At 42.6% G+C, this 17408-nt stretch overlaps 1 protein-coding gene across 1 annotated transcript in view; it reads right to left on the bottom strand.

Moving 5' to 3' along the window:
* SPAG16 (sperm associated antigen 16) overlaps positions 1 to 17408 on the bottom strand; it is a 1363505-nt gene that overhangs the window by 1272592 nt on the left and 73505 nt on the right. The window contains exon 6 of the mRNA XM_073646626.1: positions 2178 to 2285. Within this exon, the coding sequence (XP_073502727.1) occupies positions 2178 to 2285 (108 nt within the window). The remainder of the gene's footprint in view (positions 1 to 2177; positions 2286 to 17408) is intronic.

The following is a 17408-nucleotide window of genomic DNA, read 5'->3' as shown; positions in this document are numbered from 1 at the left end:
ACAGACTCAGGCCCTATTTATTTGCATATAAACATTATCTGAACATGCTATAAATCTGGCGAACGGTCATTGTGTAGTGAGGGGAGGAGATGAGCTGTGACATCAGCTACTGTAAATGGTTGAGCCTGTGTTATCTACTGTATGTTAACTGAAAAAAAACAGTGTGCTTAACTATTCACTCTCCTAAAGTCAGTACTATGTAGAGCCTCCTTTTGTGGCAATTACAGCTGCAAGTCACCTTGGATAAGTCTCTATGAGCCTTCCACATATTGCCACTGAGATTTTTGCCAATTCCTCAAGGCAAAACTGCTCCAGATCCTTCAAATTAGATGGTTTCCTCTTGTGAACAGCAATCTTCAAGTGTGACCACAGATTCTCAATTGGATTAAGGTCTTGGCTTTGACTAGGTCACTCCAAAACATTTACACGTTTCCCCTTAAACCACTCGAGTGTTGCTTTAGCAGTATGCAAAAATATCACTGTATCCGGCACCATCCATCTTCACATAGGGAAAATTGTCCGAGTCTATCTCTGCTGCTGAAAAACATGGTGTTTTTGGTGTCATGAGCTGCATTGGTTTGGCGCCACACATAAGTTTTACCTTGGTGGCCATAAAGTTCAATTTACCACCTTCCTCCATACATTTGGGGAGTCTCCCACAGGTCTTTTGCCAAACTAAAAACAACCCTTACAATTTTTGTGTGTAAGTAAAGGCTTATTTCTGCCCACTCTTCCATAAAGGCCACCTATATGGAGTGTACAGGTTATTGTGGTCGTATGGACAGATACTCCAATCTCTGCTTGAGAACTCTGCAGCTCCTTCAGGGTTACCTTTGGTCTCTGTGCTGCCTCTTTGATTAATGTCCTCCTTGCCAGGGCTGAGAGTTTTGGTGGGTGGCCCTCTCTTAGCTGTTTTTTTGGGGTACCATGTTCTTTCCATTTGATGATAAATAATTTGATGGTGCTCCGGGGATCATCAGAGATTGGAGTAATTTTTTTTAATAACCCAACCCTGATTTGTACTTCTCAACAACTTTGTCCCTGACTTGTTTGGAGATCTCCATGGTCTTCATAGTGTTATTTGGTTAGTGGTTCCTCTTGCTTGATGACGTTGCAGCCTCTGTGGCCTTTCAGAAAAGGTGTGTGTATACTGACAGACCATGTGACACTTAGATTGCACACAGGTGCACTTCCTTTCACTAAGCATGTGACTTACGAAGGTAATTGCTTGCACCAGAAATGTTTAGGGGCTTCATAGCAAAAGGGGTGAATACATATGCACATGCCAATTTTTAGTTATTTCATACCATAAATTTAATTTATGCCTATATTTTTCTCACTTTACTACACCAACTTAGTCTATTTAGTGCTGATGCATCACACACAAATTGGATTACAAAAATATTTAAACACAGGTTGTAAGGTAACGAAATAAGTAAAAAGCTAAGGGGGTGAATACTTTCGCAAGCCATTGTATATATTTATTTCATATTTTTTAATACATTTTACATAAACGTCTGATTTAAACAATAGGTCTTTTTCTGAGTGAGTGACAAACTGTGATGTCGAGAGATAATAATGTTATGTCACATTCTGAGAGTACTAGTAGGTTGACAGACAGCAATCATGGTAGAAATGTACAGTATATGTGCTATGTATGCATGTTTCCCAGTGAAACCAACATCAGACGTGATATTTACACATCTCATTGAGGATAGAACACTGCAGCATATGCTGTCGACCATATCCTTAAAAGGGATCACTACCCTGATGGTGACTGATTGAATCAGTGCTCTTAACCATTCCAGTAAACAATTCTTATATATTTCTATTAACGCCACCAATGAGACCTTAACAAAAAATTGCTTTTATTGGTGACATTTCAGATTGTTCACTCCATGGGGGGGGGAGGTTTAACATTTAAAAAAAAGCCTGCGGCATCTATAACAATCACAGTAGCCCACCCCCAGTCATCATCAGCTTTAACCCTTTAAATCTAACTTGCATAGTAAAGTAAAATTATTCTAATATTTTTCTAGTTCCACAATACAACTAAACATTTGCACTTTTTTTTCCCTTAGAAGCTTATGTAAGCATCTTATGTTGCCATTAACTAAAAAGATTTAGGGGCTTTTTTTATATGACCCAAGCCATATCGTGTAAAGAGGTTTTGTTACCTTTTGATGTCATTAATGAGCTTGTTTTTCTCCTGGGCCACACGCTTGTGATGCATCCTGTGGAAATCACGCTCTTTCTGCAGCTTTACCATCGATTCTTTAGCTTTACTGCAGCAAAAACATAAAAAGGAGATATATTTCCATAGACCAACACCTCTGAAAGTTCTTACATGTAACACGCAAATATACAGTATGTGTTTGTGATTTCTTGCACTGTATTCTGTATGTGAAAGACTTTAGTTTGTCCACGGTAATGTACCATAATAGGAAGCCCTCAATCACTTCACACCTATTCACTGCCACAGAGTCCAAGTCATAAAAACTGAGGATAATTGATAACCTCTATATATATCCTCTATAGTGGCAAAAAGATGTCAGGTACAGAAGGGCAGAGCAAATAGTGGCTCCCTCTATGGTTAACCCTGCCAGTCCTACCATTATAGAGTCAATTGTTAACTTGAAAGGTTGGCGTGTAATGCTGTAGAAATGGACAGATGTCTATTCCTCAGTATTCAACAGCTGATGGGTTATGAAGGCTAAAAAGTGTTGATCAATTGATCACCAGGTCAATTTAAAAATATGTTAACTTAGCCCCATGTAATTGCTCACAACTCCATTGAAGCCCTAGCCAGAGATGATCAAACTAACTAACACCAGGTAACATTTCAAGACAAATGATCCAATGAGACACTAAGGAATTAGAATCTATCAGTTCAAATGGTAGTTAAATATTGTCTGTACCAATACAAAAAGCATGCCAGTGCACAAATATCCTGCCATCTGACATCCATTAAAGGAATTTTCCCACAAAGTACATTTTAATCAATAGATATTGGAATAATAATAAGTTCCACAACTGGATGTGTTAAAAAAATGTTCCTGTACCGAGATAATCTTATAAATGTGTCCCTGCTATGTACTGTGTAATGGCTGTGTCTGACGCCGCGAGAACATGGTCTGCAGACTCTGCACATACCACATCTCCTGGTCAGGGAAAAAAGCATAAGTCACTTATGTTAAACGAGTATACAGGCTTACAGCTGCGGTTTTCTGAAGTAACTCATTTTCATGACTGTTGTAACACAGGAGTGAGTATTTCCAGCTCTAACAGCTAATCATAAATCAAATCAGTGTTGTAGGAACTTGAGTGGCCAATGAGCTTATATATCACTGACTTGATTTATGATTACTTCACAGGATTGGTGATGCGGGAAGAAACACTCACTCCTGTGATAAAACAAACAATGGAAATATGTTGCCTCAGAAACAGTGAGTCTTTGCTGTTTCATACGTATACACACTTAACAAAAGTGTCTTATGCCATCTCCCCTGGCCAGGAGCTGAGGTATGTGCAGACCATGAACTGGAGCAGCTCTGCGTGGTCAGACACAGCTGTTACACAGTACATAGCAGGATCACATTTTTAAGATAAACTTAGCACAGGTGTTATGCGCTTCAACGAGGGACCCACAAAGACTGGCACCAGACCAACAAAAGCGCAGCCACAGATGCACTTGTCGCAAGTTGCCCATATAAGCGAGCCCTTGAGGGTCTGGAATACTCTTCATCCAGCTCCCACTAAATTAAAGGGGGACTTTGGCAGAGCCCCTCCTAGGCCCACTGGCACCGGACAGCTGGTGTCTGGTGACGCGGCTGGTGCTCAGTCCAGGACCAGGTGAGTGCCTCTTCAGGAACCCCAGAAACCATAACCAAAAGAAAAAATGAGAAAACCCTGCTGTAATAGCAAAACCTAATGCTAACACCATAAACCACCAAGCACAGAAGGAAACTGCAATAAACAGCAAAGGACTGAGCAGGGAGCAGGATTATATAGCCCACCTAAGATCAGGTGCTGACTACATCCCAATCATTCTCAGACAGCCACTCCCTGCTGGCTTCAATAGCAGGCTGGATAAAATCTCACCACTGCTTATTGCCAAACAAAACAGTGTCCTGTGTTGCTTGGCAACCAGGGAAAACAGAGTCCCATCTTCCATGAGGAGAGAAATCAGTGAGGGACACGGTGTCTCATGTCTTCACACATCCCACAACATCAGAACTCGACACTCCACAAGATTGGGACAATTTCCCTCACGTGTGGTAACTCTGCCGCCAGGGCCAGGACAATGGCAGCGCTTGCGACCGGAGTACTGCCATACCGGACCAGCTCTATTGCCAGGTGGGAGCACAGAACAACGATTCGCAACAACAACAGGAAATTTTTGTTAACACATCCAATTGTGGAATTTATTATTCCAAGATATGTTAAATAAAAAGTACTTTGTTCCTGAGATGACCCCTTTAACTGCAGAAATCCATGTGATTCAACTTTTATTGGTTTCTAAACCATCTCCAGATCATCAAAAGGTCAAGTGCAAACAAAAGGTTTCACGAAATGTCGAGAAAAGTTGTGAACACAATTTTCACCCTTGGGACTCCGTCACAAGACCATATTTTTGGTCCCAGTGCTGTCCATGAAAAAAAACAGACCACACTCGGACCAATGTTATTCAATAGAGCAGTGCAGATGAGCCTTTTTTTTTTTTTTTGACTGACCAAATCTGCTTATGAAAAAAAAACTGTAGCATGTGTAGGGATGTGGACTGTCTTAAGCTGTTCTTGCCCCTGAAGACAACAGACGCGCTGTGTGAACACCATCGTGAGGCTTTATATGTAAAAGTAACGTGTGTCTAATGTAATGTATTATGGTGATGCACAATATATAAGGTGTTAATACATAATGTGACTTTAGCATAAATAAGGGTAAGATTAGGACAGCGTAGGATATAGAATAAGGATCAGTAGGTTTAGCATTAAAGATAGAAAATAGTTAAGAATAGGATTAGCCCAGTGGGTGGGCACTAGTGTCAGTTAAAAGGGGCGCACTTCCTGGTTAGGGGGAGATCAGGGTAAGCTAGAGACGTGGAGAGTGTACCTCAAGTTCAGCTGTGGTGGGTTGCTAGGGGCAGAATGGGCCAACTGGTCAGGGCAGTGGGAGGCCAAATTTGTTTTCCGTGATGGACATTACAATAGCGGCTCGGGCCAGATACTAAGGAGCAGGCCTGGCCTTCTGACATCACGAGGTCAGTGGACATGGAATTACATGGGGGGGCAGGTGGCCGATCCAGGGTACACTGCTTGAATGGACAATGAGAAATGCCTAACACTCGCAGAATAAGTGGGCTTGGGGTAGCCCAGAATGAACAGGTGGCAGAACAGAAGAGGAATTGTACTTAGGAGGAAGGAAGTGCGAATTTCTGTGCCCTATCCAACCTGTGCCCACCTGATGGACTTGGACGGTTTAACAAAAGTTTGACTGTTACAAAGAACTTGGTGTCCCATTCATTGTGTGCGGCGGCTCCTGAGGATGGAAGTCTGGAGGCAGCGGAGGCCTGCGGCCCATTAATGAATGTGATGAACCCCCCACCCTACAACACACTTTGAGAGGGACACCCCTTGTCTTTAAAGTGCCACAGCGCAACCAGACAGTATCTCAGTCGCCACTATAACTCTCGGACACTTTACACATGCAATAGCATCTTTCATAAATCGGATGAGACTCATGTTACACGCACACCGCTAGGTTCAGATAGGGCAAGACGGGTTTCATGAATTCTTTGGAATCCTGGGGAACCATTACTCAGGGCGACCATATGCTGCAGCTTCTCTCAAGCACACAATAGATTCAATTGCTGACCAGACACATCTGACAAGAGTCTTTTTCAACAGTTTAACAGTGGAATTTAATCTGAAGCACGGTCAGTGAAATTCAGGGATATTACAACAACAATCTTCATTACAGTACAGTCTGAGTTTCTTGAGCAACCGGCTCCAGTAACAATACAGTAGTTTCTTCACAAAGCACAGTATTACAGTCTCTTCAGTAGCACAATTCAGCATAGATTAGATATCTTAGCAGCACACTTCTATGCATACACAACCACAGGCTTTTCCTTCACAAGTACTCACTAGTACACCGCATTCTTTATCCTGCATGGAGATGGAGGTGGGGGGGGGGGTTGATGAGGGAGATGATCCCTGTGACACAATTCATTCCAGTCCTTATCTTCCTGCCTGATAATACTCTGCACTGTTAGTTCAGGGAGTTTATCTCACCTGTGTTTAGTTTCTCTCCTGATCTGAATCCTGTTCAGTTGCCTTCTGTCAGATCCAGATAACTCACCACCTTTCTTTTCGGCTTCAGCCAGACTACAATAACAAGTTCCCCACAATCCCCCTGGGGCTCTACTAAAACACTCCCTGTCTCCTGTGACTGTGTTAACCCCTCTAGTTGCTGGATGCTTCTGAAGCAACAGCACTACTTCTGCATGCCACACTCTTCCATCCTTTTTGAATGTCGTCCTCAACATTCGCCTTAGTTGGTCAATCTGACCAATTCTGAGACAGTGGTGAAAGTTGAGTAACTACATATACAAATGGGCATTGTCAAATTGGCATAACATTTATAAACATTGATAACAATCTATTCTATGACCTTTTTCTTGCAGTACTCCAGTAAATAATAAACAATTAACACAATTAACACAATCAGCGCCTCTTCAGCTGGAGCTTTTCGTACGTCTTCAACCAGCTCTCTCTCTCTCTATGCTTTAACAGTTCTTTGTTTCTACAAAGTTTTTTAAGGAAAATCAAAGCATGAAAACAAGTCTTTCCACCAGGCAACATCTTCCATACTGCCTCTCGATAGTGAATACCACTCCAGTGGGCTTATCTGGTCCGTAGGCAGAGATACCCGTTTCCAGTCGACAGTCCTTGGCACTTGACTCGTTTCGTCAAGAGTCTCATACGTCAGCATCACGGGCTTCCTCACTTCTCGAGTCGACATCCTCCTGGTGGGTTGTTCCTCAGAGACCACGGGTTCTTTGGTCACAGGAGTTTCTTCTGCCAAACTCATTTCCCGTGCTTCCTCAGATGCTCCTGGAACTGCCTCTGTAAATTCCTGTACTTTTCTGGAATCGCCTGGTTCCACACAGTCTGGTAATTCTGCTTCTCCGGAGTGTCGATAGGTCTCTCCAGTGACAGGTGTTCGTTTATCAGATCTGAATTGGACTTCATCTGTTCTCCTTGGTACAAACTCTGGAGCCTCGGGGCTTAGTTCACTCTCCTGAGGATGGTACATCCCTCTCCTTGCCGGTCCGAGAAATACAACGGTGTGCTCTTCTTCATCGGAACTTTCAAGTTCACTATCCACCATCGGAGCTTCAATCTTTGGTGGTCTCTTAGTCTATCTCGGTCTGCTTCTGGGAAGTCTTGTTGTGGTAGGAAATAATCACAGGCTAGTAATAAATTCCGATGGACTATTCATATTTTCTTGTCCCCTCTTTCCAATCAGATTTCATACACTGGACTGGCATCGGCTTTCCTCTTTACGACCACATACACCTCGTCTTCCCAGTACGAACTTAGTTTTCCTGGACCGCCTTTCTCACGTACGTTCTTTACTAGCACCCAGATTCCCGATGCCAATTCTGCTCCATAACATTTTCGATCATAGTACTCCTTACACTTGCTCTGTACTTGCATAACCACTTTGGACGCTATGTTGTATGCCTCTGTCATCCATTCCTTCCATTTCCGAACGTACTCCGGATATGTTCTGTAAGTCTCTGACACCGGAGTATCGAACATGAGGTCGATTGGCAGGCTTGGCGATCGTCCATACAATAGGAAGAAGGGTGAATAACCCGTTGCATCGCTCTTTGTACAGTTATAGGCATGTACCACTTTTGACAGAGAACTCTTCCAGTCTTTCTTCTCGTCAGCTGTTAAAAGTGTGCAACATCGACAATAATGTCCATTCTTTAAGTAAACAGATACTGCTGGTGACTCATTATCTCTCTCCTGTTTACTTGAAAGCCGATTTTGGTCCACATAAAGTAGTGTTCTACTAATTATCTGATCTTCCCGTTGTGCTCTACGGATTTTTCCTTTTGGTAGTTGTTGAATGGACAGCGGGTAATCTTGTTCTCTCGCTTTTATGGTGGTTTCCACCGTCAATGGACACCACAATGGTGTGTCTTCCTCCTGATAAGCTTGTACTGCTTGGGTAGTGCTCTCAATTGCTTCCAGACTGACTTCCTCCAAGCATTTTTGCATGAACTCCTCAGGCTCTAGTGGCATTCTCGACAATCCATCAGCATCCACATTGCATTTTTCCTGACCTATACTTGATGCTGAAATTGAAGTCAGCTAGTTCAGCAACCCATCGCTGACCTGTTGCATTCAGTTTGGCTGTAGTGAGGACATAGGTCAAAGGGTTGTAGTCAGTGCATACCTCAAACTCTTTGCTGTAGTAGAGATAATCTCTAAATCGTTCACAGATAGCCCATTTCAATGCCAGGAACTCCAATTTTCCGGAATGTAGATGTTAATTCTTCTCGGCGTCTGTCAATGTTCTAGAACAGTAACCGATGACTCTCAATTTTACATCTTGATGCTGATACAGGGCAGCTCCCAGTCCAACTTGAGAAGCGTCACAATGAAGAACAAATGGTAAGTTGAAATTAGGATATCCCAAGATGGGTGGTTTTACCAGGTAGTTTACTAGTTCTTCCAATACCTCCTGGTGGGCTGCTGTCCAGAAAATGGGCTGATGGGATTAAACGGCGTTGTTTCTTTTAAGCCCAGTCCTACCCACGTTCTTCTTTTTCTCCATAGGTGTTGTTGACTCTGTCCCCCCTCTCCCCCCAAGAGGAGGTATAGAGGGACGGCAATCCTGGACAAGTTCCAAACGCAAGTACGATAGTAGGAGAGGAATCCTAAGATCAGCCTCAACTCCCGGCCAGTACCAGAGCGATTTCTGCTGGGTCCATGGTATATCCTTCTCCGGACACAATTTTCCCTAGAAATCGGACTTGCCTTTTGAACAGTTCACACTTCTTTGGGGTCAACTTAACTCCGTGTTGTTGATACCGTTGTAATACGGTCCTCACGTGTTCAACATGCTCCCGGAAGGTTTTGCTGTGTACCACATTGTCATCCCAAGTACAGCTGGCAAATATCATCCCTCAATCCTTCTAAACAGGTCTCCATGCTACTCTGAAATTCTGCTGGAGCTGAACTGAGCCCAAATGGTATGCGGATCCACTCAGATAACCCCCACGGTGTGATGAATGCTGTCAAGGGTCTACTGGACTTTTCAACAAACCCTTGATGGTATGCTTTACCCTGATCGAGGACAGAGAACCAGGTACTTCCAGAGAGGCAATGCAGCATATCTTGAATCTTTGGTATTGGGTGCCGATCAGGTACTGGCTTTCGGTTTAGTTCCTGGTAATCACAGCAGAGTCTCAACGTACCGTCCTTCTTCCTAACACAAACAATAGGAGAGGAATAAGACGACTTCTACTTTTGGACTCAACCTCTGTTGATTAGATCTTGTAAATATTCTTTCATTCTTTCACTTCACGATGTAATGGTTTCGGCACAGACATGTAACTTCTGGTTATTGGGGCCGTGTCTTTCAAAATGATTTTCAATTGCAACGACGGGATACAGCCTATATCAGAGTCAACTTTGGAGAATGCATGACACTCTTCTCTCAGCATCTGTTTTGCTATCGCAATATCTTCAGCACAAGTGTTCCAGGGATACTGGGGGATCCCAGGACCCTGAGGTGGGTCGTGAAATTTCCTCCCCTGGACAACTCCTGTTCCTTGGTGGGGAGACTGAATTCATGGTAGACCCCTGGGAGGGTCTCACACTGGCTGGATATACCATTTTAACGGTTTCAATGTGACCTAACACAGTCTTTGGATTCAGTCTAATTTCATGTTTCATAGTATTCATCACCAGTATGGTCACTCGAGCAAACCCACCAGTAGGAATCGTAAGCACAGTCTCACCTTGAACTAGGCCTTCAGGAAGTTCTGAGGAGTCTTTCGGCACGAACAGTCTTTTCTGGACTTTTCTTCCCAGTTCTATCTGGACTCCACACCTCACCCCCACAATTTGGTTTGGAGGGATGATGGTTGGGCGGCAGCCTACCTTGACTTCTTTTAGGTCCATTTTATTCTGTGCTTTCTTTACTCTATGAATCACAGTTTCCACCATGGCATTGGGTATGGCAAGTGATGTGGCAATTGCATCCACTACCAGCGTCCCTGACTTGTGTTTCATGATGACCTCACTGATTACATTATAATCCAGGATAGGATCCTCTGCCACGTTCTGATCATTGGTCACGAGAAAAGGTACCAAAAGCTCAATGGTGTTGCTGTTCTTCGTGGCCCTCAGTTGGAAAGTCACTTCCACCCAGCCTATGAAAGGGATTTTGGTCTGGTTGACAGCTTTGCCGTGGAGTTCCACTGGTCCTAAGAGTTCTTTTAGCAACCAAAGGCAGGTATGTTGCAGGTAGCGCCTTCTCCATTCTTCATTTAAAAGGCTCGCTTGGGCTCCTGTGTCCCACAGTGCTTTTACCAGGAGTCCATATAGCTGGCACTGTATAAAGCACCTTTCACTGATTAGGCTGATAAGGCTATCTTAAGTGACCGAGGAATCCTCCTCCCAGGAGTACATTGTTTGACCTCCGCACTGGGCATTAAATAACTGATGCCCCTGTTTCTCTTGCAGCTGTTGTAGATGGGAACACACTTGGGGATAGTACTGATGCAGCCGTTTTACCTCATGCACCGTTTTGGGGTTTGGAGAGATTTGGATTTGCTTCTAGGCCTCCACCTTGTCGCGGTTACCAGTCGCCCCGCACTGGCAATCTCCTGTCTTTTAACCCAAACGACCGCGACCATTGGCACTCCTTGGCATAATGTCCTTCCTCACCACATCTTAGACAGTGGACACATACCGTACTCTGATTTGATGAAAGGCACGCTTCACAAGCCGGGTATCTTCTGTTTTCCTGGGTCTGAGGAATACGGGTTCTGGCCTGGAACGAATCAACTTTTTCACCTCAATCAACTAGGCTCGCCGTTCTCCTATTACTTTCTCCCAGTCAGCGCTGGTGGTCCTCTCTTTTGTTGGTGATTTAAGGTTCTCTCTCTGAGGTGGCACTGGAGGATCTCCATGATGATCTTTGGACTGGCCAATGGGGGTCTCCAACTTCAGCTGACTCCTTTTGGTGATTTTAGGAGCAGAGGCTTTCTTTAACTTCTGTTAGCTCTCAGACTCCAAGCTAACTGCCTCATTCCTTTTTTCAATTAGGACTTCGTCCAGAATGCCAGGATCTTCTAGATTCTGTTTTAGCTGCAACTTGATGTCTTTGCTGATTAACCTGGTTCCCAATGATCTCAAGAACTTCTTCTGGACTAGTCCAGCATCAAACTTCTCCTCCCCTTCTACATCTCTGGATGCAAACAACAGTCTATCCTTAAGTTCAATTGCTCTAAACAAGAAACTTTCGGGTGATACATTATTTTCCTGTGACAGGTTAATGAGTCGGTGGAACAATTCTGAAGTAGTGCCCTTTTAAAATCGTCTTCAGCTGTGGCAAGGTCAATTGACTTTTTATTTCTAGCACACTACGGAGGTTCAGTCCTGGGCTGATCGCTTTCACCACCCCCTCAACGATCTCATCTCGCTGGAAGCCTTTCTGTAAGCCTGCATCGATCTGGTGCAACAAGTTAATATAGGACAGTTTCTCTTTCTGTTCACACTCTCCAATCTGTCCCAGGATCTTGAATTCTTTCCTTATGGTGATTTGTGGCATTGGAGAGGACTGTCTTCCTGATTTATCTAACCCAAGCAGTTTAAAGGTTCTGTTTGAGTCTGTCACCCGTTCAGAGGTTTTGATCGATTCCTGCAGGGCTGTTAGGGCTTTGAATTGTTCTTTTAATTTCTAGGGACAGGGGGAAGGGGGAGGGGAGAGTGGCGATCTCCTAGTCTGGTCTAGCATCACCCTGTCTCAACTATCGTCCCTAAATTGCCTCCTCAGCAATCTCCGCACGCGTGCCTCGCCCTACTCTCCCTGGCGTATGGCACTAGTCAACCTCCACTAAACTCTATAGACAACAAGGGTGGATAAAACAGGGGAAATGGCTTAGCTGTAGATGAACTTCAAATAAGCACACGGCCTCAAGCTCCAGAGAGACCGAAGTACTGCTCCTGCTAAGCTTCACAAGTAGAAATGGATATAGCTGGCGACTCTCTCTCAGACACACCAGGTATATACAGTAATGTAACAACTGCTTTCATATAGGATTTTACTCCAAAGAAGCAAAAAATGAGTAAATCAGATCATAAAATGTAACCTTTATTGAATAAAGTCATAACATGATAAAAACTTATTAAAAAAACAGCAGTAACTTCATAAAGTGGGTATCGTCAGAATAGCAATATATCACATATACCATGTAAATAGAGGACACTGAAAACAAAAAGGTAGGACTAAAGTATATATATTGGACCCAGTGCCTATAACAAACCAAACAATGAAAATAGCTGCACAGCAATCTATATTTTGGAATAGAGTTGGTGTTAATAGCTGACATTAATGGGTTTGCATGACCTTAACCTATATGTAATTACACACACAGTGTTTATCGTGGTGTCCATTACCTGGTAAATAAGGGGATAATTAAGCCAGACGACCCGCCACTCCACTCCGACGCGCGTTTCGTCAGCCTTCTTCAGGGAGCCCCAGTATACACCCAGGCCAGAGAGCTAATTAGCTAGAGAGAGGTAGCCGCTCAGTCCCAAAGACAGCCTTTTAACTGTCTGCAATGCCAAAAGTAGAGACCTCCCGCAACCCACTGTCTGTCACCTCCTACACACCCATGACAAACACTCCCTGTCTCCTGTGACTGTGTTAACCCCTCTAGTTGCTGGATGCTTCTGAAGCAACAGCACTACTCCTGCATGTCACACTCACCATTGAAGTTTATGGGTGCGCGAAAAAAAAAATTGGATGCCATTCAAAACCACAGTATAGCATCTGATTTTTACAAATACATTGCAATAGGAAACAGTAAATGGTCTTATAAATGACTGATTGCTGCTGCTGTTAAAAAAAAAAGAAAAGAAAAAAAAAAGGACTTCTCAATGAGAAGTGAGAGAAAAATTGTTGCAGTTGTGGATAACACTCTGGAAGATTTTTTATGTACTCGCATTAGCTTACCCTTAATATAACCTTTATTGGAGATTTAAAAAGAAAGGGAGAGGGGGATGAGAGAATATCTCTGTCAAGATTCACCTAAAGTGGCTCTCTTACCTCCTAAATAATCATCTTAGAATATCTGTTAAGTTGAAAAATCAATACACTGTGAGCATAAAGCACAAAAAATACATTTTAAATTGTCAATGAGCAATGACAAAAAAAACAAAAACAAAAAAACAAAAAACTTAGATGTCAAAAAAGAACAAAAAAATGCAGGGAGGTAACTGCTAATTAGTGATTGACTTATATGTGTAAAGGTCAATGGAAAAATGTTGACTTTAACTACTGAAGTGGAACAAAAAAAATCAATGTGCAGTATCAAATATAAATCTAAGTGTGTATTATACTGAATAGTTAGGTATATAGCTTTCCCTTTTATCACACTCTAGAGCTGAAGGGTGCAGTTACCATCATTTTACTAAGATAAAAGAAAAAGAACCAAAAGGAGAACACCGAATATAAGGTCACAGAAACATCAGGGACATAAAGGTATTTTATTTTATCCACCTATTAAACAATGTTTGTATATGGTGACACTCCCGAAGAAGAGTGACCGCACTTAATAAAAACAGTAAAAACAGTGAATCAAGGACCACTCAGGAAAAAAAACAGTATGTCATACATTTCAATGTATGAATGGTGACACAAGGCTGCCAATAGTGTAGGGTGTGTAATGCTATGGTGTGGTCAGTTAACCAAACATATAAGTGGTTAATCAAGATCGAAATCCACAATAGGTTCACCTACCACTCAAATAATTATGCTATCATATGCTAATACTTGAATAGAACAGACTTATGTCAATGTAGAGTCAGTGTCTGCAGACTCTGAATAAAACAAAGGTACACCATTTTTCAGGCTTTATGTACACTAAAACACATGTGATTACAAAAGCAGTAGAGGAAATACCTGTATGGTCCACTGGTACAGTGCGGCGCACACCCCGACACGAGTTTCGGAACAAGTCCTTCGTCAAGGGGTGGCATCCAACATGAACCAGGAGGTTTAAAAATGTACGCCTGGTCAATGGGAGAAAACCGGGGATGATCGCCGAATGCGCTGCCAGGAGGAACTCAGAAGTTGCTGGCACCCGCATCAAGTGACCGATGATGCTGGGGCACATGACATGTAACCCAGCACATCGCAGACATGGAGACAAAGGCAGCGTCCGACAACCAAGAAGCAAGACTATTGTTAAAGGGCCTGCAGTCAGCCCCAACTAATGTTAGAGAGCCATCAGACGGCTATGCTTTGCATAGCCGTATATTGCTACTGCAATATAACGTACCCATCTGAGGTGGTCAAATTTTCTTTTTTGTATATATTCTGTAAAGTTTGAATCTTCGATGTACAACAGGTGGCCCTCACAATTTATAGAGTGCCAGCAGGTGGCCTCCACTATTTTTAGAGGGCCAGCAGGCATCTTGGGGACAGATGAGAACAAGATAGAGCTTTTTGGTAACGCACATCATTCAACTGTTTACTGTAAATGCAATGAGGCCTACAAATAAAAGAACACAGTTCTTACAGTAAAATATGGTGTAGGTTCAAAGATATTTAGGGGTTACTTTGCTCCCTCTGGCACAGGGTGCCTTGACTGTGTGCAAGGCATCATGAAATGTGAAGACTCCCAAAGGATTTTGGGTCGAAATGTAGTGCAGTGTCATAAAGCTGGATGACCAGCAGGACAATGACCTCAAACATACTTCAAGAAGCACCCAGAAATGGATGGAAACGGTCACGGGTGTGTCAGGGTTGACAGACAGTCATAAGGATGTCTGGCTGTAAAAGGTCGCTGCGTTTGGCCTTACAAACATCTCCCTAATCCTTTTATGATTCCTATCTCTTTAGGACCCAGCGAAGATCCTCAATTTACTTGGGGATTACACCTTTTCCTTTAGGACCCTGGGGTATCCTCACCTTTCTGCTGTTAATCAGCACTTCCTTTGGTGTCTTTAAATACACTCAGAGCCTCAGAGAGTTGCTGGTGATAGCGTGTTATACCTATTCCAGCCTGGGATTCTAGTAGGCGACTAGAATTACCTTGGAGTTCTTTTGTGGACTGTTGCCGTGCTTTCTCCGATGTCACCTTGGAGCTAAGTGTATTCCCTTGTTTGTTTCCCCTGTGTGTACTTTAGTTTGTAGTGGGGCTGACTTAGTGCTCACCCTTCCTGCTCCCTACCTAGGGCCTAGCCTTAAGGTCAGCTAGGGTCAAGTTTCCTGCTCGGTGATAGGTGCAGAACCTATTTAGGGTCTATAGGGGAGTCAGGGTTTGTGGTTAGATCTGTTTAGAGGTCTCTACTCTCCCTTCCCTAGTTGTAGGGCTCCCTCCCCTTTTCCTGTCGTTATATGCTGGGTTCTCCCCATACCTAGCGTGACAGAAACAAAAGCACTGGAGAGTTCTGAAGTGGTAATTCCAGCTCCATTAGCGTCAAGTCTCCCACCACTAAATCTTACATTCAGAAGCTACAGAGAATTTTTTTTTTATTATTATTAGTATTTCATTCTTTCACTTTACTCACCTTTCATTCATCTCACATATTGTATATCCAATTCCCAATGTTCTATGCATCTATCCAATATCTTTTGCCATAACCAATATTATGTTTCTTTTTAATCATTACTGTTACTTCTCTATGCCCCAGGCACTTACCTCTACATGTATGCATGGTATACAGACATAGACATTTTGGATATGTATGCATGGTATACAGGCATAGACACTTAAGGCCACGGTCACACTTTCAGTATTTGATCAGTATTTATCAGCCAAAATCAGAAGAGGAATAAATCAGATAAAAATATAATAGAAACACGTTCACCACTTTTGAATTTTTCACCCACTTCTGGCTTTGGCTTACAAATACTGATGTAAAATACGGACCAAATGCTGAACATGTGAACGTGGCCTTAAAGTCCATCCACTGCATCTTCCTTCCTGGATAATCCACGTGCAGCTGGTCAGGCTAAAGAGGAGGGGATAGCAAGTAACCTATCTACCATTGCTTGTACAGAGATCCATGTTCACATCCTTCAGACACATCTAACCTACATCATATTCAAAGCATTACAAAATATCCTAACAGACTGCTTTTTACATTCATACAAGAAGTATTTTAAAAAAAAATCTAAGTAAACGGCTTTTTACTTGAAAAAAAATTATTTGGGCTAACGAACAAAAGTCAACGTGATCTCTTAGAAGATAACATTGATGAAGTCTGTGATGCGTAACTGACACATATCTTGAGAATAAGAGGGATATATAGAGAGTTTACGACCATTTGGCATTGCTCAGTTACTGAAAATGTGACCCAATCTAAGCAAACTGCAACTGCTGTGAATGACCCTTTGCTTATAATGTTTTCGGTAATAGATTTCTATTACTCAACATTGCCAAAGCAATTTAAGTACTCTACAGAGCCTGGTGGATATAAAATCAGTGACGGTCATAGGCTTCACAACGGTGGTGTTCTCACATATTTAAGATGATATCAGGTGATTATTTTGACTGGATTTTCCCTGTAGCAGCATTTTTTGGCATTGTCGTACCGATGAGAGCAATGCAAAAACACACAGAAATGTTTACACTCTTTTTTTACAAAACATTTTGGAGGGAAATTTACCAAATCTGACATTTCATACACTAGTCTTAATCAAAATTAAGCAGGACTAAGATACGCAAAATCTATTAATAAATCTTCCTAATCTCACAGGGAGTCTGTGCACCAGAATCAGAAATCTAATCCAATTATTGGCTAGAGTAGATTTCTGTTATAATTCAAGCCACATTCTGTCATAAACTACAGCACTTTGTTGGGCTATTATTGACCATGCCCTTATCACCAAGTTCCACCCAAATGCAAAAGTTGAGAATATATTTTTTATTTTCATATGTTTCTAGCATAAACTGGTTAAAGCACCACTCCAGTGGTTTTTTTTATTTCAGCGCAGCAGTGGTGCTACTAATCCAAGTTCCCTGACGCTAAATTTATACTTACTAACGTCTTCAGCTCTTCCCGGCACCGCTCTGTCCCACTCTGCCATCATGGGACCGCAACTTCTGACTGACCAGAAATCAGAGGTAACGGTCACAAGCTCTTAAT

Source organism: Phyllobates terribilis, unplaced genomic scaffold (assembly GCF_046119375.1).
Source record: "Phyllobates terribilis strain yellow unplaced genomic scaffold, ASM4611937v1 Scaffold_9__5_contigs__length_417890890, whole genome shotgun sequence".
Classification (NCBI taxonomy): domain Eukaryota; kingdom Metazoa; phylum Chordata; class Amphibia; order Anura; family Dendrobatidae; genus Phyllobates; species Phyllobates terribilis.
The sequence above is the reverse complement of the archived record's forward strand: the minus strand, read 5'-3'. Positions and strand labels throughout refer to the sequence as shown.